General features: G+C 42.3%; 1 protein-coding gene across 1 annotated transcript in view; it reads left to right on the forward strand.

The window, feature by feature from the left end:
* Nucleotides 1–1,876: 1,876 nt before the first annotated feature.
* Nucleotides 1,877–26,353, forward strand: part of Ylpm1 (YLP motif containing 1) — a 72,644-nt gene continuing 48,167 nt past the window's right edge. Inside the window, exons 1-4 of the mRNA XM_051149322.1 lie at nt 1,877–2,883; nt 18,740–18,976; nt 19,788–19,967; nt 21,278–22,254. Of these exons, the coding sequence (XP_051005279.1) occupies nt 2,026–2,883; nt 18,740–18,976; nt 19,788–19,967; nt 21,278–22,254 (2,252 nt within the window). The 5' untranslated portion in view covers nt 1,877–2,025. The remainder of the gene's footprint in view (nt 2,884–18,739; nt 18,977–19,787; nt 19,968–21,277; nt 22,255–26,353) is intronic.

A 26,353-nucleotide genomic window follows, 5' to 3' on the forward strand; every position in this document is an offset into this window, starting at 1 on the left:
GAGCCATCTCTCCAGCCTCATGTTGATACATTTGATAGTCTTAAAATTAGGTCTACATGTTGCTATATTTAATAGTCTTAAAATTAGGTCTTTCTGTGGAAAAGATTGTAAGTTTTGTCACAGGTGAAAGCAGTCTTGGCGGGCTTTGCACTTGCACACACCACGGATACTCCCTAAGATTAACTTTGAGATAGACTGGGTGGAGCCATCCTGGGCCTGGAATTCAGGAAGTGGACCAGGGTACTCCACCAGGATTACTGTGTTTCTAATCGACCCTCAGTGGGAGGAGAGGGAGGAGGAGACCCGCCCTTGCACGCGAGAGACAGAGAGAACTGGCAGGTTCAGACTGGGCTCAAGAGCACATGGCTCAGGGAAAGGATCAGCCTACAGGTGAGACCAGCACGCAATCCAGAGACACCTAGGGACCCGTCCCGTGGAACAGATACCAGAAGGTTCACTCTTGTTTCCCTTTAACCTTTTTTCCCTCTTGTGTAAGATAGTTGGGTTGTATAATAAAGTTTAATTGTTAAGAAACAGAGCCGACACATTCTTTCCCCTCCTCTTCTTCTTCAATTAGCTTTTAAGTTGCCTTTCTCTGGCTTTGCCTTAGGTTGTTTTGTTTCTGTTTGGTTTTTCGAGACAGGGTTTCTCTATGTAATAGCCCTAGCTGTCCTGGACTCGCTTTGTTGACCAGGCTGGCCTTGAACTCAGAGAGATTCACCTGCCTCTGCCTCCTTAGTGCTGGGATTAAAGGCGTGCACCACCACCCCCAGCTCTGCCTTAGGTTTAAGAATTCTCCAACAAGAAAAATTTTACGGGTTAAAAGGTTCAGTCTAAGAGCTGAAGAGATGGCTCAGTGGATAAGAGCACTGTCTGCTCTTGCAGAGGTCCTGAGTTCAAATCCCAGCAACCACATGGTGCCTCACAACTACCTATAATGTGATCTGATACCCTCTTCTGGCATGCAGGTGTACATGTAGATAGAGCACTCATACATTAAAAAAAAAAAAAAAAAAAAAAAAGATTCAATCTAAGCCTGGCAGTGGCTACACAGAGAAATCTTTTCTCGAAAAACTAAAAGATTCAATCTAAGGTGGGCGTGATGGTGTATGCCTTTAATCCCAGCTCTGGGGAGGACATCTGTGAGTTCGAGGCCAGCCTGGTCTACAAAGTGAGTTCCAGGATAGCCAGGAAGGTTACACAGAGAAACTCTGTTTCGAAAAACCAAAAATTAAGGGATTCCCTCCCCTTCAATCTAAACAATTCCATTTTCTTCCTTTTATAGTACCTGTAGATGTTACCTGAGGGAAAGAACCAGGGTCGTTTTCACATTCTTCCTTCAGAATGCATTTTCATTCTTCATACCATTGTTCCCAGACGGACTGTGGGTTGGCTTTGTTAAATCAACTTACTTAACTTGAAAGAACTGTCACTTTTACAGAATTACCTCTTTTTCACTCAGGACTTCGGTAAGCCTCTCCGTTATTTCAAGTTTAATTTTATCCTCAGATGTGACTGCAGTTTTTTTTTTTTTTTCATATAATTTCTAGATTTTTCTTACTGGAGTTATTATTTGTTGTTTTATGTTCTTGCTGCTACTGTGAATGGAATCGGTCCTTTCTGCTCCTATTCAAAACTGAACCCGTAGGACGATAGGCTCTCTACCACTCCTTTTGGCTGTGATACTCTATGGTTTCTTGGTTCTATGACAACATTCTATTCCCGCCTACATTTCCCGAGCCTGACGGAAGGTGGCAACAGCGAGTAGCCGTGCACCGGTCCTCTCTATCTAGCCTTTGTTCGCGTCTCGGTGCTACAGCGCAGGCGCAGTTGCCTCAGTAAGGTCCCCGCCTTCCCGACCGCGGGCCCAGCTCCGTAGCGCCGGCGCAGTGGCGCGCTCCGTTCACACGCTCCGGGGCCTGTAGGCGCCGCGAGTTCCGGCTGTCGCCGTCACCGCCGCGGCTCCTGGAGGTCGGTTGCGACGAGTAACGGCGCCGGGACGAGCCCCGATCTTTTGTTTCCGATATGTACCCGAATTGGGGCAGGTATGGCGGGAACAGCCACTATCCGCCGCCGCCAGTCCCGCCGCCGCCGCTTCCTGAGGCCTCCCCGGGGCCGGGATACTCCAGTTCGACGGCTCCCGCGGCCCCTTCCTCTTCGGGCTTCATGAGCTTCCGAGAGCAACACTTGGCGCAGCTCCAGCAGCTGCAGCAGATGCACCAGAAGCAAATGCAGTGCGTGCTCCAGCCCCACCACCTTCCTCCGCCCCCGCTGCCGCCCCCGCCGGTGATGCCCGGGGGCGGCTACGGAGACTGGCAGCCGCCACCGCCACCGATGCCCCCGCCACCTGGGCCAGCCCCCAGCTATCAGAAGCAGCAGCAGTACAAACACCAGATGCTCCACCACCAACGAGATGGGCCTCCTGGTTTGGTTCCAATGGAGCTGGAGTCACCTCCTGAATCTCCCCCTGTACCTCCAGGACCCTATATGCCCCCGTCTCAGTCGTACATGCCTCCACCTCAGCCACCACCCTCGTACTATCCCCCTTCCTCCGCTCAGCCCTACCTGCCTCCTGCTCAGCCGTCCCCTTCACAGTCCCCACCTTCCCAATCCTATCTGGCGCCCAACCCTTCTTATTCTTCCTCCTCTTCCTCCTCGCAACCTTATTTGAGCCATTCCCAGCCCTACTTACCCCCTTCTCAGGCATCTCCTTCCCGCTCCTCCCAGGGCCATTCTAAACCCCAGCTACTACCACCATCGTCTGTCCCTTCTGGGAATAAGACAAGTGTCCAGCAAGAGCCTTTGGAGAGTGGGTCCAAGAGCAAGAGTGCTGAACAGAAGCAAGCTGCTCCTGAGCCAGATCCCTCTACAATGACTCCACAGGTAAGAAATCACCTGCAGGAGTCAAAATCTTTCACTTAGGGGGTCTTGGGGCTTTAACCAGCTAGTGCCTGTCCTAATTCCAGCACTCAGCGACTAGTTCATTCTTAACTCCAAGAGATCTCTTAAGGGTCAGGCCCGAAAGCCAGGTTTTTAATTAACTGTGGATTCCTGAAAGAACAGTAAAGGTAAGACTAGACACTTGAAGAGTAGTGGGTTGGCACTAGATTGATTTCTCAGATGTATGCCTTGTGTGTGTGTGTGTGTGTGTGTGTGTGTGTGTGTTTACCAGCACTCTACATTTATTGCAAAGAGCTTTGTTTTAAAATTGATTTTAAAGTAAGCTTTTCCTAGGCGAGGCAGTATAAAAAGGAAAATTAGCAAAGAGCTAATGTTTAAATGCATGTAAATTATGACCAATTAATTTTTTAAAACAAACAAAACACGCAGGTGTCAAAGAGAGCTGTGAGTTTCCAGAATTGAGTTGTCAACATGTGCAGGATGGAAGTCTCATCATGAGCATCCTAATTGGTGTTCTGAGTTCATAGGTCTCTAGATACTTGGTTCTTTGGAATCTGTTGGTATATTTTAGGAATCCATTCATAGATCACCATCTCCTAAAGATAATTTTAACACATGGTTGATGTGTTACATTTCGTCTTTATTACCATTAACTCCTAAAGAATAGCCTTGCGATTTGGCTGAGGTTTAAAAGGGAAAGCGCTGTGATAGGTGCACCTGCAAGAGCCATCCCTTTAGATAGCTCTTTGAAGATTCTGCTTTGAATAGAACAGTAGGAGGTTGACAGGGTTGCAAGAACATGTGACTTTCCCCTAGGAGGGAAGATGAAGGGACATAGAAGCTGGACGTGGTAACCTGTGCCTACATTCCAGGGTTTGGGTGACGGAAGCAAGAGGATGGAGAATTTGAAGCCAGCCTGGGCTACATAGTGAGACCCTGTCTCAAAAGTAAATAAATAAACAATTACCTGTTATAGCGAGAATACACAATAATTACTTAACTACCTTAAGTTCACTAAGAGAAAAACCCATAACCTTATGATATGCAAGCCCAGGTAATAAGATTCCAAAAGTTAAGCATATATATTATTCTAATTGTGTGGTGGTTTGGTATTGAAGAGAAGTGGGTTCTGCACAGGAGACACTGATAGAACAGTAGGAAAAGTGATTTTGCTATCTAACACCAAATTTGCACTAGCTCATCAGGATTATTTCCTCCCGTTGCTCAGTTAATTCAGGCCAAACTATGACCTCAGTCTGACTTTTTCTGGCCATGTAGAAAAACAAATGAATAGTATATTTGGCTTGTTGTTGTTCTTGGGATTGAACCCATTTGATTAAGTGTTTGCTTGGCATCCCCGAAACCCTGGATTACATTTCTAGCACTGCATAAACTGGGCATAGTAATTCAAACCTGCAATCTTAACACGCAGGTGGTAGAGGCAGGAGGATCAGGAGTTCAAGGCCAGCCTGGGATGCAGAGGGAGAGGTGGGGCTTTGCATGCCCTTGGCTTGCTTACCTCAATGGAGTTAATCGCAATGTCCTTAACTTCTCTCTTCCCTTTAAATTGGGTATTTTGAAGGCCCATGCCATACATGCATTCACCCATGTGATTTGGTGCTGTTTGTCTTAATCCTCTGCAGCACCTAGGACAGTGCCTTGCAGTTTATAGGCTCACTTTAAAGATTTGTTGCATAAGATTCGAGTTAATCATTCTTTAAATCTAAGGTATTTAGTTGATAAGATGATAAGCATTGCATATGCTTCTGAATATTTAGCATTCATATTTTAGTTTTGGAAAATGTTATTAAATATATTATGATTGTATATTTTGGGAATGTGGACTTGCACATCCCATAGTGTGCATATGTGCATATAGAGGTCAGGAGATCAGAGGACAACTTTTGGGAGTTAGTTGGTGTTCAGTGGATTGATTGCATTCAGGTCATTAGGATTGTTTGTCATGTGCTGTTACCCACTGCCCCTAAAACTTTTTTGGTGAAGAGTTTAAGCATTAAGTAGAGAAAATAACATGAATACCCATCATTCAGGTTGCTATTATTACAATTTTGATGTAGTCTTTAAAATGTTTTAAAGCAAATCTTACATCTTCTAGTTCATCATAGTTTTTCTTGTCTTTTTTTTTTTTTTTTTATACTGGGATCAAGCCCCAGGCCTTGTGCCTGCTAGTTAAGTATTCTACTGCAAAGCCACATCCTCATCGCCATTGTTCCTGCGTTCTTAATTAGGTACCTAATTGTTTTTCTTTTTTTAAACATTTTTCTACTACATTTTATCAGTGTGTGTGTGTGTGTGTGTGTGTGTGTGTGTCTCTCTCTCTCTCTCTCAGGGGCAGAGGGTGCAGGTTTGCTGCTGTGTGCATAGGGAGATTAGAGGACCACCTGTGGGTGTCTGGCTCTCTCAGACAAATGCCTTTACCTGCTGAGCCATCTCTCAGGCCTCAGCTACCTAGTTTTAAAAAGACAGAAAAGAAGAGGATAGAGGCGACCTTACCATTCTTACAGTCCTGAGACTTGCTATATAAACAGGCTGGTCTCCAGCTTGCAGAGATATACCTGCCTGTTTACCTCCAAGGCATGCACCACCATGCTAGGTCAAGATCTTAAGTACATTATATAAACTTAGTTTTTTGTAGAATCTAGTTCTCAATCCCTTTAAATTTCCCTCTTGTCTCATACTGGCAGAATTCAGAGGAATTCCTTGTGAAGTTCTCCAATTTTTTCAGTAATAATTAGATTTGTTCAAATTAAGATCCAACATAGAGGGGCTGGAGAGATGGCTCAGTGGTTAAGAGCACTGTCTGTTCTTCCAGAGGTCCTAAGTTCAATTCCCAGCAAGCACATGGTGGCTCACAACCATCTATAATGAGATCTTGTGGACAGTCATACATGCAGGCAGAACATTGTATACATAATAAAATAAATAAATTAGGATGAGTAGAAGATTCTTTTTTTAAAAAATTCTTTTATTTAATTTTAACTTGTGTGCATTGGTGTGAGGGTGTCAGATCTTGGCGTTACAAACAGTTGTGAGCTGCCATGTGGCTGCTGGGAATTGAACCCAGGTCCTTTGCAAGAGCTGGCAGTGCTTTTAACTACTGAGCCATCTCTCCAGCCCGAGTAGAAGATTCTTACTGTGTAGAATAGGGTTTCTGAGTCTGAGCACTATAAACGTTGGCGATCTTTTTGTTATGGGATGTTTTTTCCTTTGCATTGCAGGATGGTTATTAATGTCTGTAAGAACGGCTTATTAGGTCCCAGTAGTGATCTCCCAGTTTTGAGAGCCAGAAATGTTTTTAGATATTTCGAGATGCACCACCATAACTCCTGGAGGAAAGAGCCACCCTTCCTTGAGGACCCCTGGTCTACGTCACTATTTCCTATTTTCTTCTTTCTACCTTAAGCTCTGAATTGGTGAGTCTGTCTTTCTCTAGAGCATCCCACATTCTAGCTCTGCTTCTGTCTTGACATTATGTCATCTTACTTGCTCTGAGTCTTCTATTTCCTTTTTACAAATCAGAAGTTAACTCCAAAACACTAGACTGAAGTTCACAGTTGTTATTTGTCAAGTGTAGTGTACAGGTGTTTTTTATCTTTATTTGCACGTTTCCCAAGTGTCTGGTTGTCCCACTGTTGTTGATCAGTGGATTTAGGTGGGGGCAGTCTGGTCCCCTCACTGTTAAGCTTCTGTCAGTCTTGCATCTGGTGTTTCATCCAGTGACTCACTCATTGATAGTCTTTGTATGAGTAAATCATTTCATTGGAGTTTTCAGCAATGTGATTTTAAATCTCCTCTGCAGTCTCTAACTTAGTATATGGAATTACATAAAGAAAACTTACACTTATGAACGAGAGCTACTTGATTAGAAATACAGTTAGTACAGGAAGATAGGACACATGCATCACTATTTTCCCATTTACTCTCTAGATACCGGAGTAAAGCATTGATAACTTAATGGAATATTCTTCTTGAAGAGTTAGTTTTTCTGTGTTTAAAGGGTTGACTAGTTAAAGTGTATAGTAGTCTTTTCAATGAATTGTAGTTTTGTTTCCTTCATTATCCAAATAACTCACAAAATATTGACATTAAGTATAGCTTTTAGAGGTATCATTTAATGTGAAATACTGTGCTTAGTACCATAGATAAAACGGTGAACAACATAGATATGGTGCTTGGTACTTTTAAATTTTTTTTAATTTCTTTTTAAAAAATTTATATATTCACCTTACATTCCAATAGTATATCTTTCTCTTCCCTCTTGGTCTCACCTTCCTACCTCCCTCACCCCCTTCTCAAAAAAGGGGAGCCACCTACCTCAGCACATCAAGTCACATCAGGATTGAGTTCATCCTCAACCACTGAAGCCAAGCAAGGCAGCTCTGTTAGGGAGAAGTAATTGAAAAGCCCACAACAGAGTTCATGCCATAAGACAACACCTGCCTGCCTTACTAGGGGACCCACATGAAAACCAAGCTGCCCATCAGTTACATATGTATAAGGGGCCTAGGTCTAGTCCACGCATGCTCTTTGGTTGGTGCTTCCATCTCTGTAAGCCCCCATGGGCCTAGGTTAGTTGACACTGTTGATCTTTTTTGTGGTGGTCTCATCTCGTTCCTCTATTCTTTAACAGAGTCTCCGAGTTCCACCTAATGAGTCTCAGCATCTAATTTGATCCGCTGCTGAATGGGGCCTCTCAAAGGGCAGTTATGCTAGGCTCCTGTCTATAAACATAGCAGATTCTCCTTAATGGTGTCAGGGGTTGGCTCTGTCCCATGAAGTGGGTCTCAGGTTAGGCCAGGCATTGGTTGGACATTCCCTCTCTGCTCTATCTTTATCTCTGCACATTTTATAGGCAGGGTAAATTTTAGGTAGAAGGTTTTGTGGGTGGATTGGTGTTCCCCTCCCATCTCTCTAAGTCCTGCCTGGCTAGAAGGTGGCATCCACCTGCCTCTGCCTCCCTGAGTGCTGTGATTAAAGGCGTGCACCACCGTACCTGGCTGGTTTAAAGTTTTCTTGTTGGTTTTTTGAGATAGTGTCTCTTGTAACCCAAGAATTTGGTTTGGGTTTTAAACTTGTTATGTAGCCAAGAATGACCCTGAACTCTAGGTCCTGCTGTGTTCTCTTCCTGAGAATTGGAATTACAGGAGTGCACTAATACATACACACCCCGCTGTATTCACAGTGCTTTGTATGCATTGGAAGTGAAAAATAGATAGGTACCTTTTAAATAATTGACTGTTGCTAAGAGCTCTATCCTAAGTAAAGAGACCACTTTTATAAGGTCATATTTAGCTGGTCTTGGTGGCATACCTCCTTATTCCAACAATCAGAAGGGTCAGAGTTCAGGGCTATATAGAGAGCTTGAGGCTAGCTTGAGCTACATGAGACCCTGTTTCAGAGGGGGAGGGGAGGGAGGAGAGGGAGAGGGAAAAATGAAACCTAAAAAGTAGATAGGAATTATCCAAAAACAAGTTCAATAAGGGTCTCTGACAGCACAGGTTGAAAATAAAAGGCATGTAATAGATCTGTGGGAGCTTTAAAGACTTTATAGTAAAGATAGTATTTAGCCATTGAGGGATTTTATAAAGGCAAGTGTGATAAATTGATCATTTTCCACCGAGCTACTCCTCCCATCCTAGGTTAGCATTTATAATTTTTTTATTAGTTTTTGTTTTACACATATATGAGTGTCTTACCTGCATATGTATCTGTTTGCTACCTATATACTTATCACCTGTGGAGCTAGAAGAGGGTGTCAGATCTGTTGTGAGCCAGGGAGCTCACAGAGCTGCTGGGAATGGAACCTGGGTTTAATGCAAGAGCAGCCAGTGCTCTTAACCACTGAGTTATCACTCTATCTCTAGCATTAAAAAAAAAAAAGATTTCTTTTTATTTTATGTGTATAACATGTATGCACTCCCTGCAGAGGCCAGAAGTAGGTGTCAGATTGTGTGGGTGCCAGAAACCAGCCCCAGGTCCTCTGCAAGTGCAACAGGTACTCTTAACTCCTGAGCCATTTCTCTAGCCCCTGGATTGGCATTTTTGAAAGCTTGCCCTGCTTTCAGTGTGGAGAGTGAAATTAAAAAGCAAAAGAATGATTTAGGATAAGCAGTTGTTAAGTAATTCAGGCAAGAGATATTGGTGGCGTGAACATGGATGGTATTAGTGGAGATGGAAAAAAGTAGAATGACTGAAGACATGTTTAGCTGCTAGAATTCATCCAGTTGGAGATTACTGACATAGTCATGGCAAAAGGAGGCATCAAGGATTTGTGGGCTTGGGAGCAGGCTGCTGAGTGCTTAATAGTACCTCTTACTAAAATAGGAAAGCTTAGGGGAAGAGAAGGAACAAAAGACTTAGGGATGATGAGGAAAGTAGGAGTTAGGCTGTATGTATATTTAGTTTGAGGTCTTCTTTGGGCATAAATTCCAAATGTAGATATCCATGTAGAAGTTAGATTCAGGTGTAGAGTCTAGAAGCAAGATCTGGTGAATTACTAGTATAAAAATGCTAATCTAAGACATATTAATAGATGCACTTTTCTGGGGAAGGTAAGAATGGAGGCTAAAAGACCTTATGGCTAGCCTCAGAATCACCCAGTTCAAATAACCAGTGGAGGAAAGGTCAAAATTAGGTGGATGGAAAATCAAAACAGAGCAGTGCTACCGATTGTTAAGGGAAGACACTTCTGGAGCAAGGAGTAGCCAGCTGTGTCAAGTACTGCTAAGTGGTCAAGCAAGATAAAGATTGGGAGTTATCATCCCTCTTACTGACTTGTAGGTTATGTTGACCTTGGCAGGAGCAGTTTCATAGTGACTGAAGCCATATTGCATTGATTTGAGGAGTGATGGAAGGTGAGGATGGGGATGGTGAGTACAGGTAACTTTTTAAGAAGTTTTTAACTGAAGGGTAGCAAGAGAGAATGAGAGCAGGAACTGGAGAAAGATGAAGTAAAGAAATATTCTTTTTAAAAATGGGACCAAATTTACCTGGTAACCTTAGTTTCTAAAGGAGAATGTGAACCTTAATGATATGTAGTCATTTTAAGTCAATTTCAGAAATCGGTATCTGATTCTTCTGACATTTAAGATCTACACTGAGAACATGCAGCTATTATTACTGGTGTTGGTAATAAACTAGACGGGGACGGTAACTTTGCATTATTAGTCTTTAGAATTTACACATGGACACACTTTGTAACATTTCCCTTCTTGCAAAATCATTTAGTCGTTGGTTTTATGGCTGTGCCAGTAGCAGGTAGTAAAGTGCTGCCTGAATAAATGAGTGTCTTAATTAGAAACAATATTTGTGGCAAATTGTTCTGAAGTTGTTTATGTCTCAGATCCCTTCATTTAATCTCTTTGTGTTGAATGGTGGTTGTGGTGGTGTGTGTGCACTTGTGTGCATGTACGGTGCAGGCTAGAGGTTGACGTTGGATGTCTTCTTAATTGTTCACCACATATATAGATAGAGGCAGGATCCCTTACTGAACTGAGGATTCTGATTTGGCTAGTCTAGCTAGCTAGCTTGTTCCTTGTTTTCCAAGGGCTGGGATGGCAGGTAAGTCATCATGCCCATCCTCATTTACATGAGTGCTGGCAATCGAGCTCAGGTCCTTGTGTTTCCACAGCAAGTGCTTTACTTGCTGAACCATCTCTCTGGCTCCCATTCAGTCTCTTAAAGGTAGCATATGCTCTGATTTTCCTCCCAAGCCATAATGAATGTTAGGACATTCAGAAGAACTGGCTCATAGTCTGTTGTTAGCAAGTTCAGACTGTTTCTTTCTAATATAGAGATGCTCACTCTTGAGGTCACTGAGGGCATTTCTGAATGATGCATCCTTACTCATTGCAGAGCTTCAGAGGCATGCTGAAGCCTAATGGTAAGACTGAGTTAGTTGTGTTTCTTGCTTACAGGGTTCTTAATCAATAGGAAATGACCTACAAAGCATACCGTCAGTGAGTCAATGTCTACTCAAACCCTTACAAAGCTTATATACTGGATTAGATTTAAGATAAAGATGGGAGGTGTAAGAAGAGGCCGCTGTGGTCTTTATTAGAGAATCTAGACCTGTGTCATGGGCCGGTGGCGCTTAGTAGGTAAAAGCATGAGGACCTTCTTCCAGAGTCCATGTAAAAGCCAGTGTGGAGGACCCCAGTGACCCCAGTTACTGGTGTGATTCTGCCTCCTCCTATTGAGGTTTCCTACTCAGCCAACCAGACACAGCTTAGCAGGGCTGGCTTGCTCTAGGTTCAGTGAGGGACCCTGTTTTAAAAAAAAAAAAAAAAAAAGTGGTTTGGAGAGATATGGCCCCATAAACTCATGTGTTTGAATGTTTGGCCCACAGGGAATGGCACCATTAGGAGATGTGGCCTTGTTGGAGGAAGGGTGTCACTGTGGGGGTGGGCTTTGACGTCTCTGATGCTTAATCTCTGCCTAATACAGAAGGCAATTTCCTGGTTGCCTTCAGATCAAGATCTAGAACTCTCAGCTCCTTCTTCAGCACCATGTCTGCCTACATGCTGCCATGCTTCCCGCCAAGATGATAATAGACAGAACCTCAATAACTGTAAGACAGCCCCAACTAAATGTTTTCTTTTGTAAGAGTTGCCTTGGTCATGGTGTTTCTTGACAGCAATAAAACCCTAACAAGGCATTATCTAACATTAACCTCTGACATGTTCATCTGTATCTCTTAATCCTCCTCTTTGTAGCCACTATTTTTTAATTTGTGAAAGAGTTGGCATCTTTGTGTCTTTTAGTGATTCTTTAAGCAACTGAAAGAGCCACACATGGCAGTCCAGTTTCCAATGCCAGTATTAGGAGACAGGCAAGAGTTTGAGGCCAATTTCTCACAAATAAAAATGAAGAGTGTCCTTGGTTTCAGTTGCTTTTCTCTGTCTCCCCCTTCCCCCTCTTTTTCTGAGACAGGGTCTCTCTGTGTAGCCTTGGCTGTCCTGGACTCATTTTGTAGACCATGCTGGCCTCAAACTCACAGAGATCCGCCTGCCTCTGCCTCCCGAGTGCTGGGATTAAAGGTGTGTGCCACCATGCCCAGCCTTTCTCATATTTTTGTTCTTTTTTTTTTTCTTTTTCTTTTTCTGGGACAGTTTCTCTTTGTTATAGCCCTGGTTGATCTGGAACTTGCTCTGTATACCAGGCTGGGCTTGAACTCAAAGATACCCGCCTGCCTCTGCTTCCCAAGTGCTGGGATTAAAGGCATGCACCACGACTGCCCAGCTTTGTTGTTGTTGTTAAAGATTTATTTGTTTATGTATGTATTTAATGTATGAGTGCTCTGTCTGCATGTATCATGTCAAAAGAGGGCACCAGATCCCAGCATAGATGGTTGTGAGCCACCATGTGGTTGTTGGGAATTGAACTCAGGATCTTTGGAAGAGCAGACAGTGATCTTAACCTCTGAGCCATCTCTCCAGCCCATATATCTTTATTCTTTTAAAAATATTAATTTATGTGTATGGGTGTTTTGGCTGTATGCGTATCTGTGAACTATGGCCATGCCTGATGCTTACAGCCAGAAGAGAGTGTCAGATCCCTTGGAACTGGCGTTACAGATGGTTATGAGCCACCATGTGTGTGTACTGGGAACTTAATCCAGGTCTACTGGAACAGTAGCTAGTATTCTTAACCACTGAGCAATCTCTCTAGCCCCCATGCCCCATTGGAGGCACATTCTCCTGGTTAGCCTTGGCTATTAAGCTTAGAATGACCCACGACCTTTTAAAAAATTGTCTGTGTCTTGTGTGTGTGTCTGTCTGGATATGGGCACATGCTCTGTAGTGCATGTGGATGTTGAAAGACAATTTCCTGCAGTCAGTTTTTTCCTGTTTACATGTAGGTTCCTGGGATCAAACTTAAGTCCCTAGTTTTTGCTCAGCAAGCACCTTTACCCTATTTGCTGTCTCATGACCTTGAACTTTCACATTCTTCTACCTCCACTTGTTAAGTGCCGATCATAGGCCTGCACCCTGCTTGGTCTCATCCTGTGCCACCAATAGAATTCAGGACTTGATGCATGCTTGGCAAGCAAATATTCTATTAACTGATGAGTTACATTATCAGACCCTGATTTAGTTTTTTGGTTTTTTTTGTTTGTTTGTTTGTTTTGTTTATCGAGACAGGGTTTCTCTGTGTAGCCTTGGCTATCCTGAACTTCTTTTGTAGACTATGCTGGCCTCGAACTCACAGTGATCCACCTGCCTGGGCCTCCCGAGTTCTGGGATTAAACGTGTGTGCTACCATGCCATTCTCTTAGTGTTTTCTTAAAGTAGAGAAAGTCTTTCTCTTGTTTTTCTGTGATTGGGATTCATGTAGCTAAGGCTGATAGTGAACTGACTGTGTGGTAAAGATGGCCTTGAACTCCTGATCCTTTTGCCTCTTCTCCCACATGCATGGTACCATGCCTGACCCCCCTCCAAAGTTTTAATATTATACTATTGCTAACTTGTAATTTCTTTTCTTTTATTATTATTAGCAGTAGTATTTTGAGACAGGGTTTCTCTATGTAGTTTTGGCTGGCCTGGAATTGGGTATGTAGACCAGAGTGATCTGGAACTCACAAGAGACCTGCCTGCCTCTGTCTCCCAAGCTCTGAGATTAAAGCTGTGCCACCACATACTTTCTTTCTTTCTTTTTTTAATAACTTTTGTTGTTGTTTTTGTTTTTGTTTTTTTGAAACAGGGTTTCTCTGTGTAGCCTTGGCTGTCTTGCACTAACTTTGTAGACCGGGCTGGCCTTGAACTCACAGAGATTCGCTTGCCTCTGCCTCCCAAGTGCTGGGATTAAAGGCATGGGCCATCACTGCCCAGCTCTTTTTTTAATGTTGGATAGTAAAAGTAATCTTGTTTTGGGGACAGATGGTTATATATGTGATAATAAGAGCCAAAATAGAGTTAGTAAGATAAATTTTTTGTTTTTTGTTTTTGGAGACAGGATTTCTCTGTGTAGCCTTGGCTATCCTGAACTGTCTTTGTAGACCAGGCTGGCCTGAAACTCACAGATATCCACCTGCCTCTGCATCCCAAGTTTTGGGTAGGATTAAAGGTGTGTGCTATCAACTCTAATCTGTAAGATAAAATTTATTCTTGCCAATAAAATAGAAAAGTTTTAGGTCAAAATGAGTTGTTTATGCTAGCCAGTACCATTTACTGATATCTTATCATGTCCTTAGCACTTTGCCAAGGTTACAAGATTAGATAAAAGTAGCAGATGATGAGCCTGGGTCATGGTGACGCACGTCTTCAATCCCAGCACATGGGAAGCAGAGGCAGACAGGTCTCCTTGAGTTCAAGGCTACAGAGTGAGACCCTGTCTCAAAGGAAACAAAACAAAACAAAGCAAAAACAGATGTCTATTCCCTAAGAAAATTACACTCTGTAAGTGAACAGGTAACAAATCAGTCTTTTTGGGGAAAAAATAAGAGTATATAGTATGTATATTTTATATATCTCATTACACACAGAAAATTGGAAGAGATTATAAAATAAAATATTAACAATATAGGAAGTCGAAAGAGAAGGTAATTGGATTACAAAATGGCCATGTAGCCAGGTGCGGCAGCACTGGGAAGTAGAAGCAGGTGGATCTCTCACTTCAGTTGGAGGCCAGCCTGTTCTACAGAACTAGTTTCAGGATACCTAGGACTGTGTAGGGACCCCACCTCAAAAGAAACCAAACCCTGGCTGGAGAGATGGCTCAGAGGTTAAGACCACTGTCTCTTGTTCCAGAGGTCCTGAGTTCCAATTACCAGCAACCACAGGGTGGCTCACAACCACCTGTAATGAGATCTGGTACCTTCTTCTGGCCTGCAGGTGTACATATATGCAGACAGAGCACTGTATACTTAATAAATAAATACATCTTTAAAAAATAAACAAATAAATCTTTAAAGAAAAGATGAACCCGTAAAGTTTCCAAAATGATAAATAAGTAAATAACTAGATAAAAATTTTAAAAATAATAAATAAATAAATAACTAAATCTGGTTAATCTAGATAAACAAGGTTCAAAATTATAACAACGAGTAGATTGCTTTTTAATAGGTTTGTTTTCTTTTTTTTTTTTTTTAATTTATTGTCACATTATAGATGGCTGTGAGCCACCATGTGGTTCCTGGGAATTGAACTCAGGACCTCTGGAAGAGCAGGCAGTGCTTTTAACCTCTGAGCCATCTCTCCAGCCCTGTATTTATTTATTTGTTTGTTTATTTATTTATTTATAGACCGGGATGTAATGCCCAAGTTGTGAAACCCTGAAAGACTCCCAGGAATCAGCTGGATGCAAATTACACAGGGTCTTGTTTATCTCAAGCACAGAGCTTGGACAGACAGCCCCCTTGCTAGGAGCGAAGATGGCAGGCCCCTAGTTCTCCGGGAACAGGGTTTTCAAAGGAAAAAACTACAGGTGGGGAGGTGAAGGGATGAGGAAATAGGAGGGGGTGGGTTTCCAAGCCTTGCTGTTACATGATAGGCTAGAGGGCTACAGGAAAGTTGCCCTTTAAGCTGATTGGCTAGGGGACCAGGGCCAAACCGCAGGAGGAAACTTTTCATTTGTCCTGGTCTCAGTGACCTATATAGCTCTGATTGGTTGGCCCCAGCTTAGGAACAGTTACTAGCTGTATGTTTGTGGCTCTCCCTGGAAACTCAGGCGGGGGTCAAGTTCTCTGGCCCTGAACACAGAATTGCTTTGGTCTCTACAGGGTTTCTCTGTGTAGCCTTGGTTGTCCCAGACTCGCTTTGTAGACCTCGAACTCACAGCGATCCTCCAGCCTCTGCCTCCCAAGTGCTGGGATTACAGGCATGCGCCACCACGCCCAGTTTATTTATGTATTTATTTAGTTTTTGGTTTTTCAAGAAAGGGTCTCTCTAGCCCTGGTTGTCCTGGAACTTACTCTGTGCACCATGCTGGCCTTGAAATCAGATCTGATGTTCTCTGCCTTCCTAGTGCTGGGATTAACGGTGTACACCACTACCACTTGGCTAAATTGTTTTATTTTATTTATGATTTCAACACAGGGTCTTTCTGAATAGCCCTAATTGTCCTGCAACTCACTTTGTAGTCCAGGCTAGTCTTAAACCCTGCCTGCCTCTGCCTACCAAAGGCATAAGCCACTACCCTGGCTTTTTTTTTTTTTTTTTTTTTTTGGTTTTTCGAGACAGGGTCTCTCTGTGTAGCCTTGGCTGTCCTGGACTCACTTTGTAGACCAGGCTGGCCTCGAACTCACAGCGATCCACCTGCCTCTGCCTCCCGAGTGCTGGGATTAAAGGCGTACGCCACCACGCCCGGCTCACTACCCTGGCTTTGATCCTACAATTTCATGACAAATATTTACATCAGCATAGCCTATTATCTTTAATCTTTGGCATATTTTAAAGATTTTTCAGCTTTCCTGGGGCTTTCCTTAACCATTGGTATGTAGATTGTATCCTTTTTGTTTTGTTTTGTTTGTTTTTGGTTATTTGAGACAGAGTTTCTGTGTAGCTTTGGCTGTCCTGGACTTGCTTTGTAGACCAGGCTGGCCTTGAACTCACAGCAACACGCCTACCTCTGCCTCCCGAGTGCTAGGATTACAGGCATGCACCACCATGCCACATGGTGTGTCTTTTTTGTGTTGTTGTTTGTTTGAGACAAGGTCTTACCATGCAACTTTGGCTTGCTTGAAACTTAACTTTTCTTTCATAAAAATCTTTCTTATAATTATAGGGCAAATATGTACTAATGTTAATCATAAAAGTATACAGAGTAGCTCTTTAGTGTATCTTTCAATACTGTGAAAACAATTTTGGGGGGAGTGACAGAGTCCAGTGTAGCCTAGACCAGTCTCTAACTCACTATTTAGGTGAGGATGACTTTGAGCTCCTGTTTGGCCTGTTCCACCTCCAGTGCTACTGTACAGCTGTGTGCCAGCACATACAGCGTATTGTCATGACACCTTTTGGTTTTCCTTATTGAGCCTTGTGGTTAATGGGAGATTATATAATAAAGTAGTAGGGGGTGAGAAATTTTCAGCTAAGTAGTGAACTTTTTTCAATTGTACAGATGAATTTTTATTTCTACATGTACAGTTAGTATTCTCTCTCTCTCTCTCTCTCTCTCTCTCTCTCTCTCTCTCTCTCTCTCTCTCTCTCCTTGGTTTTTCAAGGCAGGGTTTTCCTGTGTGGCCCTGGCTGTCCTGGAACTTACTCTGTTTACCAAGCTGCCTTAAAAATGAGAGATCTGCCTGCCTCTGCCTTCCCAGCGTTGAGATTAAAGGTGTATGCCAACACCAATATCGAACCTTTGCTCTAAGAAAAGCACAGATGGATCTTGAGTTTCTGATCATATTTTTATCAACATATAACCATGTGTATGTGTCCTGTTTTCCCTTTATAGACACTTTATTTTATTGTTAATTCATTGGTATTCAGCTCTTGGTAAACTAGAGTAATGGAACGTATATTTTCTTTGTAAGGGCAATCATAGCCTCCTTATGAATACTGGACAGCACTCAATATTATGACTGGGGAGCTTTGCACTTTTTTCTTTTTTCTTTCTTCTTTTTTGGTTTTTCATCGCAGGGTTTTTCTTGTAGTCCTGGCTGTCTTGGACTTGCTTTATAGACCTGGTTGGTCTCGAACTCAGAGATCTGCTACCCTCTGCCTCCCAAGTGCTGGGATTACAGGCCTGCGTCACCACGCCCAGCTCTACTTCTTCTTTGTTTTGGGTTTTGAGATGGGGTCGCAGGGTTTTGAGATGGGGTCGCACTGTAGACCAGGCTGGGCTGGTCACCTGCCAACATTCCTGAATGATTGGTGGGGAGGTGATGACATCTTAAATGGCAAAATAACAAAAATTAGTTGGAGTTTGTGGCACTAACTACAATGTGAAGATGGCACTATAGCCTAAGGCAGAATACCACCTTGTTCTACTTCAGCAGGGAATACACCTATCAAGCCACTCAGATTTTTCTCTGTTCTTTACCTGTTTATAAATGACTGGGAAAACTCATCAAGTACTGTTATTGGAGTTGGAAATAAATTTTAGCAGATGAGCAAATTCACATGTAGAATCTACACATGAGAATTAATTTTATTCTATTTCTATATGGATGTGCTTGTATTCAGAGGGACCTGACGGCAAAGGGTTGGTTGATATTAGTCTGTCTTTGTTTGTGTGTTGAGGCAGGGTTTCTTTGTGTAATAAATAGCTTTGGCTGTCCTGGAGCTCCCTTTTTTCACCTCATTTTTGAGACAGGGCCTCTCACTGAACCTGCAGCTGGCAATTTTAGTTACACTGATTTGCTAGAGTGCTTCCAGGGACCCTCCTGTCTCCGCCTGCAGCAGTCAGGTTGCAGACCAGCACTGCAATGCCTGCCTTGTTTGTGGGTCTAGGGATCCAAACCAGGTTGCCATTCTGCGTAGCAAGCGTTTTCCACACTAAACTATCTCCCCCGTCCCCTTCTCTCCTGGGTTTTGCTTTGTTTTGTTTGACGTACTCAAAGATCAATCTGACACACCCTTCTAAATTCTGGGATCTAAGGCTTGTGCCAGCACACTCCTCCTCAGAAGCACAGGCTTCTTTTACTTGGTGTGTGTCAGTGATTTGTCTGCATGTGTGTGTGTGCCAAGTGCATCATGCCTGGTGTCAAAGGAGGTCAGAATAGAGCATCAGATCCCCTGGAGCTGGAGGTAAAGATGGTTGTGAGCTACCATGTGTAGCGCTCTCTCTCTCTCTCTCTCTCTCTCACACACACACACACACACACACACACACACACACACAGAATAAACAAAATTCTTAAAAATGGCTTTTGCTGTAGGAACAACAACAGTATTGGTACCGACAGCATCTGCTCAGTTTGCAGCAGAGGACGAAAGTGCATTTGCCAGGGCACAAGAAGAGTCTTGTCACAGCAAAGGACGCACCGGAAGCCCTAAAAGAAGAAGTCCCAGTACCTGCTACCAGCCAGATCTCAGAACCTTGTGCACCTGAGGAACCCCCATTGCCACCTCCAAATGAAGAGGCACCACCTCCGCTCCCACCTGAGGAACCCCAGGTAATTGTTTAGTGTTTATTGAGTCATCTAAGTTTTGTCTTTTGTGTGTGTGTGTGTGTGTGTGTGTGTGTGTGTGTACACTGTTACACTGTTGTTATAAATGGATGTATATTTTCTTGTGCTCTGGTACCCGTCAAATTCTACTTTTGAAGTAACCAGATGTCAGTTGATCAGGGTGAGCACAGGAATATTGGGGAGGTTGACTGAAAGTGAATAATTATGTGATCTTTTCAATGGAGTGTCTCGGCACAGGAGAAAGATGCCCAGCTGTGCTCATAATCACAGCACAGTTTAGATCTTAGCTTTTAGGGTTGAGTGTGCAAACATTGCCACCTATGATGGTGACAGCACAGACTAGCTCATCATTCTCTACTGATTTACTCACCTTGCAGCATTGAAGCATTAAAAACGGCCATCTCTGACACATAGAGTATAGATACTGTTCTCACCACCTTACTGGACTACAATTATAGTATAGTCCGCCAGGAAAAGTAACAGGAAGAAGAAAGAAGGGAGAGGGAAGGAAGGAAGGTTTTCTACCCTCTAGGAGGCTGAAAAGTACTCTAATTTTAGATTCACTTCCTGCTGGGGAAATGGTTGTCCTTTTTAAGAAGAATGAGATTATTATTCTAGTGAAGATGGTGGCATTTAAACCCCTTTGTCCTTCCGTCTGTGATAAGATGTAGATAGGGATTTGTGTTAAGTCTAAATGTAAGATAACTCTTCTCAGTCAGCCTGAGGGATTCCAGACTTAATTGATCTGGTTGCTGTTTTATGACTTAACAAAGTGTGTATTTTCTTTTACTTTTAGTCTGAAGACCCAGAAGAGGATGCTAGGTTAAAACAGTTGCAGGCCGCAGCAGCACATTGGCAACAGCACCAGCAACATCGAGTCGGCTTTCAGTACCAGGGAATAATGCAGAAGCATGCTCAGTTACAGCAGATCCTGCAGCAATACCAGCAAATTATCCAACATTCACCACATATACAAGTGAGTGTTTCCAAAATAAGTAAGTAGCAAGCTTCCCAGGGATGTGTAAAGGAGTTGTTCCTAAAAGAGATTTGAGTATGAAAAACTAAAGTATTTTTTTTATTAATTTACTCTTGTTACATCTCAATGGTTTTCCCCTCCCTTGTATCCTCCCATCCTCCCTCCCTCCCATTTTCTCCTTACTCCCCTCCCCTATGACTGTGCCTGAGGGGGACTTCCTCCCCCTTTATATGCTCATGGGGTATCAAGTCTCTTCTTGGTAGAATAAAGAAGTATTAACAAGTAGATGCTTCAAAGGATACTCAAGTGGTTATGTGCAGTATTACTGAGGGTATGGGAAATTGTGGCATTATAATGGAATCTCTTGAAGAGAGAGGTTAGTTACAGTGAGTCTCTTAGAGTACTGTTGCTAAGTTTAAGACCTGCAGTTGTTTCCTCATAACTAGAAATTAAGTAACAGATAAGCATGTAACTCACTGAAATGGCCAAGGCAGTCAGCACACACTCTCCCGTGACCCCCACCCTCCCCAGTATACCATAAGTGATTAAGTGACTTAGGTATTTGTTTTACATGTTAGAGATATAATCTTGTGTCTGTGTTATAGTAATGGATTTCTTTTTTGTTTTGTTTTGTTTTTTAAGACTGGGCTTCTCTCTGGCTGGATTTTTAATTTTTTAAAATGATCCTTACTAACATTGAAACCTTGAAAAATATTCCTTGCTGAGATAACTATTTGCCTTAGGGTTTGGTTGGTTTTTCCAGTTGTGTGATGTTACTTAAATAGCCAAAGGGAAGAAAGATGATCACCACTGAAAGGATCTAGTATTTTCTTTCCCCTTGGAAAATTTTAAAATTATGTACTCTTTGTTTTTGTTTTGTTTTTTGTTTTTTTGAGACAGGGTTTCTTGACTGTCTTGGATTCTTTTTGTAGACCAGGCTGGCCTCGAACTCACAGCAATCCCCTTGCCTCTGTCTCCCTTAAGTGCTGGGATTAAAGGCGTGTGCCACCATGCCCAGCACAAATTGTGTACGCTGTTTTTTTAAGTTTTTATTTATTTATTTATTATGAATATATTGCTCTGCCTGCACGTACACTTGCAGTTCAGAAGAGGGCATCAGATCACACTATAGATGGTTGTGAGCCACCATGTGGTTGCTGGGAATTGAACTCAGGACCTCTGGAAGAGCAGTCAGTGCCCTTAACCTCTGAGCCATCTCTCCAGCCCCAAATTATGTACTCTTGATTCATTAATGTAAGAACTAATTCTTACATGGCTGTCTTGAAAGAATTTTTGTTCTTTATTTATAGACCATGTCTCTGGATGTGCAACTGCGACATTATGAGATGCAGCAGCAACAGTTTCAACATCTCTACCAAGAATGGGAGCGAGAGTTTCAGCTGTGGGAGGAACAGCTCCATTCCTATCCTCATAAAGATCAGCTTCAGGAGTATGAGAAACAGTGGAAAACATGGCAAGGACATATGAAAGCCACGCAGACCTATCTCCAGGAAAAAGTCAATTCATTTCAGAATGTGAAGAACCAGTATATGGGCAACATGTCAATGCCACCTCCGTTTGTCCCGTATTCTCAAATGCCTCCACCTCTACCAACAATGCCCCCTCCAGTATTACCTCCATCCTTGCCACCACCAGTGATGCCCCCAGCTCTTCCTACTACCGTACCACCACCTGGCATGCCCCCACCTGTGATGCCACCTTCTCTACCAACCTCTGTTCCCCCACCAGGAATGCCTCCATCTCTTTCTTCAGCAGGGCCACCACCAGTTCTTCCCCCACCTTCTCTCTCTTCAGCAGGGCCACCACCAGTCCTTCCCCCACCGTCTCTCTCTTCTGGGGCACCTCCACCTGTTCTGCCCCTTCCATCATTATCTTCAGCCACACCTCCTCCAGGACTACCTCCCCCTGGAGTTCCACAGGGGCTGCCTCCTCAGTTAACAGGAGCCCCACTTCCACCAGCCTCCAGTTCTCAGAGCTCACAAGTCCCAGAGACATCGAGACAAGCACTGCTTCCCACACCTGTGTCTTTTGGTTCAACCCCACCATCACCTTATCACCCTCCACCTCAGTCAGAACAAATGAATTCCAAACCTCTGAACAAAGCTGCTCTGCCATTTAGTTCCTTCTCATCTGAGCAAGGACTTGGCGAATCTTTGGCTGCTCCATCTCAATCTGTCACTGCAACTAAGGACATGCCAGTGAGGTCAGATGGGCTGCTTCCAGATCCTCCGAGAAGCAGTTTCTTGGAAGGTCCAAAAGGTCCAAGGTAGGCCAGCGTTCTTATTTTGGCTAATTTTATATAAGTTGTAGTGGAATCTAAAAATTATACAATTTTTGTGTTTCCTTTGTACTTTATTATATATACATTCATGGTTTTTATAGTTAAAAATGTTACACTAACATTTGCTAGTTCAACCTGACATAAAAGTAGTTACATCAAAGAAAAGGGCTACACAATCTTTTCTATCTACCTGTGGCTAGACAAGCCTAGAATGAACGTACCTTAGAGTAGTGCTGACCACTTCTTACTGACTTTATAGCTTGAGAAATAATTTAACACAGGTATAGTGGCGCACTCTAATCCTAGCACTTGAGAAGTAGAGGCAGGAGAATAGGAGTTCAGGGCTATCCTGAACTATATGTTAACTCAAGCCCAGGCCCAGCCTGGGCTATATGATGTATGACATACTGTCTCGTAAAACAAAAAGGAAAACAACAGAGACAGAGAGAATGGGAACTTACCTGTTTTCCTTTTGTTTCCTTGACAAATAATTGAATAAGCAAATATCATTTGCTAGATTAGTTTAAGGGTAAATAGAACCTTTTAGAAAACCATTTGTTCTGCAGACAGCAAGTTCCTGCTTTGTATTCAAAATAGTTAACAGAACGAAAGTTACAAAATCCCTGCTGCCCCTCCAGCCCCACCCCCGGAATCTTGCATCCTTTATATTTTCCTTAATTAGGGAGATGTCTGTCTTTTTTTTAGACCACATATGTCCTTAGAAAAGGAAAAAAAATTAGTGGTTGCTGTTTTGTTTTCCTTAAAAGCATTAAATACCACAGGGCATGGTAGTGTATTCCTGTAACTCTAGTATTTAAGAGGCTAAGCCATGAGTGTGGTTAAGGCTCCTGCTATTGTGTGTGATGACTTGAGTGCTAGCCCTACATCCACATGATGGGCAAAGAGAACTGTCTGCTGCAAGGTGTCCTCTGAGCTCCATGTGGACCGAGGTGTGTTTGCACTCACATACATACAGAATGTAATTAAAAAAAAGAAAGAAAGAAAGAAACGGATCATAAACCTGGGCTACATGTTGAGGCAAGCTTGCTCTACATCTCATGTCTCTTAAAACAAATGTGTTAAATTGATATTTTTAAGCTTAGAATCTAATTTTCTCCCAGGGTGACATATATGGCATGTTTTCTGTGGAAACTTTTATTTTAAGACAAAGTCTTGCTTTGTAACTCTGACTGGCCTGGCCTATGTAGACTAGACCAGGCTGGTTTTGATCTATCGGCCTCTGCTTCCCTAGTTCTGGAGTTAAAGGTGTCCACTGCTACATCCAGCTGGAAAAATATTTTGATCAGGGTTTTTTCCCTCCAAGTCAGAAATTATAGTAGAAATGCATACTCCTTATACCAAATTCATAGCATATAGAAAAGATATATATAACTTATTATTGGGAGATTTAAACTCATAAATACAGGATTATACTGAATGTTTTATACTTTGCCTTTTGCTACTTATCTCTACATTACTTAGTTTTTTGTTTCAGTGTCAATGAATTAGGTCATTTTAAATTTAAACTTTGAACATTTAAAAAGAAAAATATATGATCTGGGTTTGTAGCTCAGTTAGTGGAATGGTTGCCCGGTCTTTACAAAGCCCGGGTTTGGTCCCTGGCACCACATTAGCTAAAGACATGCCTATTTCCCTAGCACTTGGGAGGTGGAGGTAGGAGGATCAGAAGCTAGTCCTTGGTTAAAGGGTAAGTTTGAAGACAGCCTGGACTACATGAGACCTTGTCTCAAAAGAAGACCAAAAAATATGTCCTTTTTTGTTTGTTCCCCAATTGAAAGTTCTGAATTAACATGAACAAAACTCCATTCAAAATTGACGCTGAGAAACCAGGCACAGTGATGCACTCCTGTAATCCCAGCACTCAGAGAAGCAGAGGCAGCCAGATCTCTGTGAGTGAGTTCGTGGTCAGCCTGGTCTACAAAGCAAGTCTGGGATAGCCAGGCCTACACAAAGAGACCCTGTCTCAAAAAAAAAAAAAAAAAAAAAAAAAAAAAAAAAAAGCAGCAGCAGCAGCAACTCTGTGTACTCTGAAGCCATGTTAGAGACTTTATATATACTTTTATCTCAGGTAGTCTTCTAAATAGGCTGTGCTAGTAGGCGAGTTACTTCACATTACCCTCTACAAACTGGAGCTGAGAAGATAACTTGCTAAGTCAGGATCGCATTGCTAGAAGATTAGAGCTAAGACACTACCCATTGCACTGTGTGAAATGCCACCATGCTGTTTTGACTGCATTTGTGGTGTTCATTCATTTATTTGCAGTCAAGCTAATCCTGTTGATTTGAACTCATGTCTGTCTCTTGGATTGAACTTTGCCTTTTAGCAACTTGTTATCAGAGAAGTGTACTCTTAACACGGCATAAAATGTGTTTCCAGCTCCCATGATTTCTCTCATACTATTTTCTTTCTTTGTCTACCAAATATAGGAGCTATTTTAAATGTTTTCTTGCCTCAAAGGTACAATTAATAATCATAGTGCTAGAAAATTTTTAGGAAATATCTACTGTACTCCCTCTCTGGCAGTTCAACATGCATGTTGTATTTTAGCTTGCTGTGACAGGTCTTGTATGCATCATCTTACTTATTACATATAAGTCACCTCAGTGATTTCTTGACTGTAAATAGTAAAGAATGCCAAAATTTGAGCTGATTATAAGTGAATTACCAGAGTCAGTGAGAAGGTGGTAAAAGTGCTTGCCAGCAAGCATGATGGCCAGAGTTTAATCAGCAGAACCAACATAGATAAGAAAGAACTGGTTCCCATAGGTTGTTCTTCCACATGCGTTCTGTGACTTGCATGTTCCGGCACCCATACACACAAATACAAATAAACAATAAGATGTATAAAAATCTTTTAAAAATAATAAGATAATTCTAATTGAGGTGAGATTAGAATCCACAGCCTTCTGATCCACTTTTAAGTTCATTGTTTTTAATGGCAAGAAGTTGATGGGCAGCACTTGAATATTGGCATGTTAATAAAGGAACATTGGCTCTTAAAACATTGAGTGTTTTAGAAAGGTTTTTAAACATTAGATCTAAGTGTGTTTCCATAACATCTACCTGCTGGTTTTAGATCTGCCTCTGTAGAGCAACAGAGTGGGGTGTCTTATTCCTTTTCTACAGCTACTTAAAACTGCTCTTCTATCTCACTGCCTTAGCTTACCTGTTCTGTTCTGCCAGCCATATAAACACAAATTCTTTTCATATTCTCATTGGTTCTAGTCTTTTCCTGTTACTCTTTCAGGGGCTGCTGATGGTTGGGCTCCTTCAGAATGAACACTTAATCAGGCCCTGAAGGATCATGGGCCTGATTACAACCTAATTCTACATGAACACATATTTTTAAAAATTTATTTCATTTATATTTATTTATTTATATTTTTATGCATGTTTACATGCATATAGGTGTCCGAGGTTGCCAGAAGAAGCTGTTAGCCACCTGCTATAGGTGCTGAGAATTAAACTCTGGTCTTCTATCAACTGCAACTTAGTTTCTTTTTTTTTTTTTTTTTTTTTTGATTGGCTTAGTTTGATTTGGTGTCATCTCTTGAGGCAGAGACAGGGTCTTGCTACTTAGCTCATGTTGACCTGGAACTCATTATGTAGCCCAGTAGTTGCAAACTCATAACCCTCCTGCTTTAGCCTCCTGAGTGCTGAGGTTGTAGGCATGTATCACCATGCTGCAACTGTGACATAGTTGGCTTTTTTAAGTCTAAAGTTGAATTCCACTTATATTTTCTTTCCTCCGTACTAGTTTGTTTCGTTTCCATTTTTCCACATCTACTTCTTTTACTCATACATTCTGTTTTGTGAGACAAGGTTTCTCTTTGTAGCCCTGGCTATCATGGAACTTACTTTGTACATCAGGCTAGCCTTAAAATCAAAGTTCTTCCTCCTCCTGCATCCTGAGTACTGGGATGTGGGATAAAGTTGTTGTTATTGTTTTGTTGGTTTTCTTTTTTTTTTTTTTTTTTTTTTTTAGTTTTTCGAGACAGGGTCTCTCTGTGTTAGCCTTAGCTATCCTGGACTCACTTTGTAGACCAGGCTCGCCTCGAACTC

This window comes from Acomys russatus, chromosome 1 (genome assembly GCF_903995435.1).
Source record: "Acomys russatus chromosome 1, mAcoRus1.1, whole genome shotgun sequence".
Lineage (NCBI taxonomy): Eukaryota > Metazoa > Chordata > Mammalia > Rodentia > Muridae > Acomys > Acomys russatus.